Consider the following 9924-nt stretch of genomic DNA (forward strand, 5'->3'; position numbering starts at 1 on the left):
AAATTACTTCTAGCTACATATTACACACAACAGTACTACTAAACTAAGATTACCCTAAGTAAAGTCATGAAACAGAGCTGCACAAAATAATGCACTACCAAGGGGATTTAATCAAGGGCAGAATCAAACTTTGATGCTGTTTTTTAAAACCTGGCCCACACATCTTTACAAATGACTCTTCTTTTATTACTAGATTAATGAATGCAGTATTTGTTCAGCTGGTTCCATCTATCAGATGGTAGATCAGTTTTGTTAAGGGGCTAATTGGAAAGCTAAGCCTGTAAGAGTTAATCCAATCCTCATTCTTCTGAAAATGTTATAGGAATCTTCTTATTACAACCGACCTTTATTTTCCTGAGAACAAGTTAAAACTCAGTAACAAATCAAAGAGAAAAACTTTTCTGGCAAGTATTTTTACCAGCAAAATTCCAGTAACTTTTAAGGACAAAGATCAAAATCCTGCCTTAGAGAATGCACTCCCGCCCTGTCCACCAGGAGACTAATATCCCCTAGAAACTGTAAAACAGAAACTTCTGAGCAGCTTAGGCAACAGGAGGAAAAACAGTTGTGAAAATCATACTTATCTTCTCTGCTACCATTTTTATTAGCCCCCAATAACTGTCTGAGAACATTTGCTTAATTTACAAGTCAAAATAGGATACACCTCACTTCTGGCACTGCCAGCAAAACTGGATACTTGAAACTCAAGCTGTGCTCGTGCAGCTGTGTAGATCATTACCAGTAACAGAGGTTCACTGACCAGCAATTAGCTGGCAATGCCAATGATTATACAGATGCCGCGTCCTGTCAACAGAGCTGACGGTATTTAAATATGACTGAGTCAATAAACTAAATAAATAAGGCTTAAGTGACACAGGACATCTGTTAACTGGGCTGTTACTGGGTATAACACTTCCTTGACTTAGTGAAATTGCATTTGCTGGTGTCTTGTCTGGTTTGGGAGACAGACTACAGCTATGCTGTGGCTCACACCAAAAACTGAACTGTGCAAGTTTCCTACATGCCCTCTATGGGAAAATACAAGAGATGGGATGCTGCTCCTTCTTACTTATCCTGAGTAGCAGTGACAGCCCCAGCATGAAAACTTACCAATTTAATGAACAAGCTGGGACTGACAGGAGGACAGCACATACCAGCATAGCTAAAATCCTTGTCCTGCTGCTGAGATGCCAAGAACAAGAAACAAAAAGAGAAGAATGTCTGTGCCTCTGCTGCTCTCTGCAAAGCTCAGCAGGAGCAGTGATGCAAGCTTGCTTAACACCTCAGCTCAGCACTGCCCAGGAGTTGGTTTGGGCAGAATATAAGGAATGATAGTAAAGAAAATCCAAAACTATGCCAGCAAGAGCTATCAATATACTGCTGCATTTTGAATTGGGGATTATGCTTAAATTTAGGTTAGCGATTTAATAACAATAGTAACTAACCCAATTAGAAGCCAAATTAACACCTTTCACCTGCATTTTTGTGTACAAAGAGGAAGAATACTGAAGGGATAGTAACGTCCTTTTGGAACCTTTCAAGAGACTGGAAGATATACTACACAAGACATCTCACCTGTCCACAGCAATAATCTAAGGAGGGAAGGAAAGAGGAGTGTGTCAACAGTGAATCAAACACTGCATGGTTTCTATGGGGATGACAAAGTCGGGATGATCAGCAGCAGCTCTGATCTTTCTATGTCATACTACGGTAGACAGAAGCACAAATGCACAGAAGTCTGATGGATGCTGCTCCTATACAGATGAGGTGTGCATGCAATACCCAGGAAATCCATACCAGCAATATGACAGATTTCTTAGAGGTCTGTTTGTTTTTCAGCTGCACAGAAACATCAAAACTCAATTATGACTTTGCAAGTGAATGTCTCTTTAAGCTTCAACACTTTCTACTATGCTAGTAATGTGATGTGGGCTGCATCAAATAGTTACCTAAAAATTCAGGGAGTCACGCCTGTAGGAAAATGTTTTTCTTTCTGCTAAGTAACAGCTCTAAGATCTTCTCAATCTAGCACCCAAGATGAAAGAAGATTCCTATTTTCCAGAGAGCATAAGGCACTGACAAGCACCAGAAATCTTATTTCCTCACGCTGTGAAACTGTGTGAAAATACAGTTAAGAGAGATAAGAGAAGAAGGTACCAGAAAGTACAGCAGGCAAAGCCCAGGAGAAAGACAAAAATTTACCTGCTCAACAAGTATTACACTCTTCCATACTATGTTAGGATTACAGCTAAGCATCCTTCTTTTTGTTGTATTTTTAGAATCACTGCCAGTGAAATTGTCACTAGTAACAGAAGCAAAAATATCACAGATTCTCATAAACTAGTTACAGAGACAGCTGAAAATCTGTTGCTGGGAATAGTTAGACCAGGTTCTTTGAACATTATGTTAGACAGTATGTAAAGAAAATAATAAATGCATTTGGCCTGATTTCCTCCTCACTTACAAATTCATAAATCAGGAGCAACAGTGTACAAATAAATAAAACTACAGGCTTAGGAATACTCCAAATTTAATTCAAATTAAGTAAGCACTCAATCTTCATTAAGGGTGGCATTCTTATAGCTCAGGTCATAGGAAGAGCTCTTGTCATGGTACCCAGGGATAGTCAAATATCTGGCAGTCCAGGCAAGTTTTCAGGATACAATTACAGTCCCCAGCTAGATTAAAATCACATATACAGACATAATTCTACCAGAACTAATACAAACACATGTACCACTTCAAAGGGAAGGCCAGAGTCTCGCTGCCAGGGACTGCTGCAGTATCTGGTCCTACAGTGCAGATACAAAAATAGAGGAAACTGCCAAAGTACTTATATAGTGACATCCCTATAGTGCCCACATGGGTCATTTTACTGGGGCAGTCTCTGCACATATGCTGATTTCGTGATTTCTTCCATGAATCTAATTCTATGGATAGGTTGTTTTCTTCACTGCATCTTTCCAGTGACGGTTAACATACAACAGAGCATTATTTCAAGTACAGACTACTGAGAGTCCCTGAATTAACACAAATTCAATATAAAAATGTCATGGTTACTCACCTAAAGAAACAACAGCCACACTCTCTGGTAAAAAATGAAGTCGGTATTTTATCAGTAAATGCACCAATATGATGCAGATAGCTGTGAAGGGAAAAAAATAAATTGTAGATTTAGAGGTATTAGAAGAGAATAAAATATCTTTTTAAGTAGTATTTCTCCTAATGATTTAGTAGAAATCCACTAATGCAAGTAACCAAATTCTAGTTTGAAACTAATTCTCACTGAAGTATGTAAATGGATCTACAAATGACATAAAATAACTCAGGCAAATTTTAGGCCTTAAAATTATCTTCTAAAAATACCGGTATTATTACTGTTAGAGACTGATTTAGCTTACAAGAAAACCTTCTCTGAGCAGTAGCTGTAAAAAATGCCAGTTATACAGAATACACTGTTTTAATAAAGTTTTTGGTAAACATTTCGTATTTTTTAAATAAAACATACATGTACACATGGCCTCAATTAAAATTTCAAAGTTACACACTTTCACATCTGAGTCCCTCTGAGCGGATGGGCTTTACTCAAATGGATAATCACAGAATCAGAAAAATTACACTGGAAGGGATCTCTCAAGGTCACCTAGTCTAACTTCCTGCTCGAAGCAGGGCTAACTTCAAAGTCAAAGAATGTTGCCCAGGGCCTTGTCCAATCAAGTTGAAAGATAAAGAAGTTACAACCTCTCCCAAGCCCAGTTCTAGTGCTTAAGTGTCATGGTGAAGAATTTTCTTCTCTCCAATCCACATTTCCCTTGTTGCAAGTTGTGACTGGTGCTTCTTGTCATTTTGTGCACCTCAGAAAAGTCTGGCTCCATAGCCTCTGTAACTCCCATTCAGTGGGGCTACGAGGTTGCAGAATGGGAAACCATTTAAATATCCTGGTTCTCATAAGAAGCATCAGCCAAATTCTTATCCAAATCAGCATGAGAAATTTACTGCTGAGCATTCCTAAAAGTTAAACCAGTAAGGGGAAAGGACCAGTGTAGAAAAACACAAAACAGATGTGGCCTGAAGTTAAGAGAATTTAAATCTGAGGTAACATCCACTTACTGTTTTTAAAAATTCAATTTTGTACTTTAGTAATGTATTTCACCCAGTAGGGAGAAAGTCTATGTCTCATAACAAAAACTAAGGTTACAGTAATATGAAAATCCCATCACAGCCTCTATGCCAATGGTAAAGGCAAGTTACAAAGGCTCCATAGCAGATCTGGGCACCATCTGTGGATATGGCTGGAACACCTCTTGATTCTTCTAGAACTACTGCAGACGGGAAAATTATCTATAAAAACCAAATAATCCCGGATTATTAAATTCATAGCAATTTTGATCCGAATGTTCCTCGCATTGAAAGTACCACAATTCTCCTCCCATTTTAATTTAGCTCAACAAAGGGTCAAACAAAAACCCAACATCTGGCCTGCATGCTGGTAATACATGTATTTCACTCTATTTGCTAACAAATCACTACGCAGCAGCCTGGGATATAAGCAGTGTTACTGCTCGCATTTTGTCAGAAAGCAACTGAAGCTCAAGCAGTCAATAGCATTTTATATACTGGAATCAAATTGTGGCCAGTTAATCGCAGCAGAGACTGTTTTAAACTGTGTATTTGGCAAACCTAATCACCATAACTGCAATGGGAATCTTCATTCTCCTTACTCTGGGCCTCGTAAGTGTCTGAGCTCTCACCCTCTTGCAGTGTGGGCAGCACAGTGCCAGGCCACACTACAACGGCACACATTTTGAACTCGGGAACAAACTAGCTTCTCAGAACTGCTCTTAGTGATTTGGTTTAACAGCTCCTTCTAGTTAACTAAAAGCCAGAAACAGCCACTCGCAGATGGTTCAGAAGAGCATTGAAAAGGTGCAAAATGGTCCACAAGTATTTCTGAGCACTGGCATGGTTTGCTGGATCACACCATCTGTAAACTACTGGGGTCTACAACATGATCTGTATCTACTATACAGCATCAGAAAAAAGAAGTACAAACCTCATAAATACAAATATAATTTGTCATTGTTCTGCTCTCCAATACGGTGCCCAGGAATGGATACAACACTGATGCCTGCGTTCTCCTACTTGTTGTCTCGTATACCCAGTTATACACAACGTGGTGAGCATTTCATTGATGTGCATGTGAATAGATGAATGGGCATATGAACTGAGCAAGGACTTATGAAAAACTAATATTTGCCCAATTACTGGCATGTAATTTGTTCAGGGCCAAAGCTACGGGTTTGATGTAATGAGCAGGGATGGCTCCACTCACGACAACTGGCAGCAACAACTGAAACTTCCCCACATATTTAGTCCACTTCCACTCCACCAATCTTTATGATATCAATCAATCAGTCCTTAAAACACCCAAGTTTACAGTACAATACTTCAATGTCAACTCAAACTGGTGTTTACTTTAAAATGCTGTCCTAGAAACTGCAGCAGTTCAGAAGCTGACTAACAAGCAACTCAGACATTTGGCCTCCAACTGCCAGACAATGGGAGCAATAGCTTCATCATGTATCCCAAGCCATGTTTTTATTCACCTGTCAATCAGTATTATTGCATTTCATATCAATTTCCTGCCTGTTAAACATGAAAAATATGCATCCAGTAAAGACATCCAGGATTACTCTGTTAAAAGCATTCTATACTGCTCTTTGGGCTAGATCCATAAAGGCATCTGGACATTATGGATTTCCAGCAAACTCCAATACGAGCACAAACATGCTTTCTGTTTAGCAGATCTAATGACCAGCTTCTTTCTACCACCTTTTGACTAATTTGCTTTGGCAATAAAACAAAAAGCAACCAGTCTAAGAATTGACTCCCACCATCATAAATATTATGACAGAGTGGTATTTTCTTTAGCTGTTGGTCACCCATTCCTTGTGTAAGACTGCTCAGTTTGTATCTGGCAGCAGATCATCTGCTCCAGGCACCTGCACTATCAGGAATATAACAAACCAGCAAGAGGCTGGAAAAAACAGTGTTCTGGACAGGCTAAAAGAACATCTGAGTGTTCCCTTAAGGAAGAGCACAGTAAAGGCATATAACATAAGAGAAGCAAATTCATAGATCACATCAACATGGCAGAATAGAGGTATGACTTTGAAAGTGAAGTGGTGTTTGAACAGATAAACAAGCCACAGAAATCTGGGGTCAGAGACTAACTCATGCTACTTCAGGCCCTTTAAATGTGGGGCATGGCTTTGACACAACACAGCTCCGAACAGAATTGCTTCTGGGTCTATTCCAGTTTAGAACATTTTACAGCTCACGATATCCATATTTAAGAGTATGGTATACACATGCATTTTCAACCTTCCCACACTCTTAAGCCAGAGATTAGGAATGGGAATAACTATGAACAATAAAGTTTTATACTGGTTTTACTTTGTTCAGGGCACACCCCTGTCATGAGTGTGATGCTTTTAAGATCCCTTAACTTATCAGACTGGCATAAATAGGCCGGAACACAGCCAAAAAAATCATAGCTCTGTTCTTAAGCCCTATGAATACAATTTTACCATGAATGGCCCTTTTAAAATCCATGAGACACATATTCAGAAATTTAATTTTTATCTTAGAAGTCTTCTGATCTACTGCATTTTGCTTTGGTCTTTTGTTTCTGTTCAAATTCTAATACACCATTGACCTCTGGGAAAACATTAACCCTCTCTGAGGACAAATAGATTCTTTAGAAATAAGCAGAAGCCTTCTACTTTTTGCTTTTGAATATTTATAGGAGACAAAATTTATTTCTTTTTAAACCCAAATGATTTGCATAAATTTCTGCATTTCTGTCATCTCCATACCTATTATTTTCTCCATTTGTTACTGGAAAAAATAACCACTTAGAAGACTAGGTGACCCGTCTGTCACAGAAAGGTCTCCCAGTGTAGCTTGCTTTGGAGGAACCAAGCATGCAAACACACAAAGAAAAACAGATAAACCCTTAACCCACCATGAAAGTTTTGTTATTGTTACAGTTTTGACTACAGCATTGCTCTAAGCAGATAGTGAAACATAACTATATTCTGTTACAGAAAAGTAACAGCCCAGGCTTACAGAAAAGTTGGGCATTCATCTGCCATTCAGAACATCTATATATGTACAACAATGTTAATATAATTATGGCAATCTGTATGTTTTTATTGCACTCTTGTAGGAATGTAAGGAGAGACAGAAAAATAGATACTGAACTTTAGTCCTTGTGCATGTAAATCTGATTGCCTTCTATTGGCTTATATAACAAAATATGAGGGCTGTCCAGAAGTGCTAGAAGTAATTAAATTGACATCTATCTAGTACACTGTCTGCAAAGACAGCTGCAAGCACCATAGACTAGTCTGTCTTTTTCATATCTGAACACAAGCCCGTGCTTGATAAAGAAGATGAAGACAATTAAACATGTTCTTTGCGCTTTGAGAGTACGGTGAAAAGGTTTGCTATGGTCCTCAGCTTTCCACAGGTTTGAGAGGTTATGTAACAGGGAGTTACACACCCAACTTTCTAAACCCCTGTGTCTGTACAATATTCCACTTCACAGAGAGAAAACCAGAGAAGAAATAAAATGCTATGATTTCAAAAGTTGGCTTATGTCCTCAGATACAGAGTACAATTAACAGATATTAAAAGACTTCCAGTTCATCATTCACCTAAAACAAGAAGACTAAAAAAAATCGTCATGCCACTAGATTGCTCCTCTTGCTGTGCTTGGACTCCAGTCTGAACTGGAAGGATAGGTTTAGCAGGTGTAGGTACCACCAACTTGGTAGTAGCAGCCAGCGTAGTGTGGAGGGTGACATTGATGACTTCATGGGTGGCATTTGCAGACCTGTCAGGATAATACAATATGTGATTATACTGGGTGAGAGCAGCATGATAAAAAGTTAGCCTACTAAAGACATGCATACATGAAACAACCAGCACATCATACTGAATTTGTACTAGTGACCAACACATTAAGGTTGCTTTTAAAAAAGTGGCCTCTGATCACAGGCAAATACTGGAAGTTCAGGTTCAAGGAGTTGATTATTGTCGAGTTCATGCACTGCACACACAACATTCTGCACTGCAGCTTGGGATGCAGGTGAAGGCCTGACACAGAGCGAATGAACTAACCCACTTAGCGTGTCGAGCCTAACAACCCCGCTGTGTCAGACCAATGGCACCCGCAGGGACTGCACCTGCCAGCTCTTACAGCCCTCCCTGCCGCCCAGGGCCGCTTCAGACCTGCCCCCTCCCCCCCACCCGCTCCCGTGGGCAGGATGGTCCTGGACCCCCTCCAGGGGCCCGCGCTGCCGCCCTCAGCCCAGAGGTAGGCACAGCCCCGCTACACGGCGGTCACCCCGCAGCCCTCAGCCCCAGGCGCCGCGCTGAGCGGAGGGGCCGGCACCGAGGGGGTGGGGACACTGCCCACCGAGGGGCTGGGGACACTGCCCACCGAGGGGCTGGGGACACTGCCCCCCTCCCCCCCGCAAGCCCCTGCTGAGGGGAAAGGCACCCGCGTCGGGCACGCGGCAGCTAGGCCCTGCCCCGGAGGCGACGCCTTCCCACCAGCAGGGCCCGGAAGGAGCGGAGCGGAGCGGAGCTGGCCGACCCCAACCGCCGCCCGCGGCCGGCCCGCCCGCCCGCCGCCACACTCACTCCGCCATCTTGCCGGCCGCCGGCTTAAACCTCCCACCGCACTCCTGCGGGGCCGCCCGCACACAGCCACTTCCGGGACTCCTGGGCGACACTCTAGCGGGCGCGGGCGCAATCTCTATGGTAGGACCGGGGGGAGGGGGAGGGGGCGGGAGCGCGCATGCGCGCACGGCGGGGCCTGCTGCCCGGCGTCCCTCGAGCGGGCGCGTGACTGGGGGCGGGGGTGTCACGTGAGAGCGGGGGCGGTGGCGCGCGCGCCGGGCCGCGAGCTGTCCCGCCGTTGCGTAGCGACGCGGCGTCGTCACGCGCTGGTGCTGTGGCGTGATGTCACCTGCGCGCGCTGCCCCGCACGGGGGGGTCCTGCCCGCGGGGTCCCGCCCTGCGTCCTGCCCTGCGGGGACAGGCCGTCAGCCGCCATGGCCCAGCGCCTCCTTCCGCAGCCATTGCTGCCTGCTGGCCTGTCCCTCGGCCGCCATCACCCAGCCACTCCTTGTCCCTCAGCCATTGCTGCCTGTTGTCCTGTCCTTCAGCCACCATCACCCAGCCACTCCTTGTCCCGCAGCCATTGCTGCCTGGTGTCGTGTCCCTCAGGGCTGCGATCGCCCAGCGGCTCTTTGTCCCTCAGTCGCCATGGCCTTGCACCTTGTCCTTCAGTTGCCACTGTCTGGTGGCTCCTTCTGCTTCAGCTGCCATTGCCCAGCAGCTCCTTGTCCCACAGCTGCAGTCATGCAGTAGCTACTTGTCCCTCAGTCGTTACCTGGCAGCTCTTTCCCTGACACTATTGCCTGGCTCATTTTCCCTCAGCTGCCATCACCCAGCAGCTTCTCGTCCCTCAGCTGTCATTGCCTGGTGGCTCCTTGTCCCTCAACTGCCATCAGTGAAGCTCAAAAGTAACCCCTTGTGCTTAAACAGAGACTGAGGTCATGGTGGCACAGGGTTATTGTTTCAAAGATTGTGCTGGAAACCTGTGTATAATGACTGCAAAAGTGTGCTGAAGCATCACGTCAAAATATTCTGTGGTGCCTAAAAGCAGGAAATGGATCCTCAATTTTTAAATAAGATATGCTCAACCTGCAGCTCCCCTAACCCTTTGCGGCTGGCTGAGCAGAGCTGGGTAAGTTCACAGCTGATCCGCAGTCGGCTCCCACTGCTCAACCGCAGACTGAGAACCTAGCCTTGGAACAAAAAGAAAGCGTCAAATCAGCATTTGTCCGG

At 43.7% G+C, this 9924-nt stretch overlaps 1 protein-coding gene across 3 annotated transcripts in view; it reads right to left on the reverse strand.

The window, feature by feature from the left end:
- Nucleotides 1-8880, reverse strand: part of SLC9A8 (solute carrier family 9 member A8) — a 31958-nt gene extending 23078 nt beyond the window's left edge. The window contains exons 1-3 of one of the 3 annotated variants that reach the window (XM_074842766.1): nt 8713-8880; nt 7722-7900; nt 3065-3145 (exon numbers count right to left, since the gene is read on the reverse strand). In XM_074842766.1, coding sequence (XP_074698867.1) covers nt 3065-3145; nt 7722-7900; nt 8713-8720 — 268 coding nt within the window. In that variant the 5' untranslated portion in view covers nt 8721-8880. Of the gene's footprint in view, nt 1-1949; nt 1969-3064; nt 3146-7721; nt 7901-8712 lie in introns of those variants that run through there. The other 2 variants (XM_074842768.1, XM_074842767.1) reach the window with 2 other exon arrangements.
- Between the last annotated feature and the right edge of the window lie 1044 nt (nt 8881-9924).

The sequence above is a fragment of the Strix aluco genome, chromosome 17, assembly GCF_031877795.1.
Source record: "Strix aluco isolate bStrAlu1 chromosome 17, bStrAlu1.hap1, whole genome shotgun sequence".
In the NCBI taxonomy this organism is placed as follows: Eukaryota; Metazoa; Chordata; class Aves; order Strigiformes; family Strigidae; genus Strix; species Strix aluco.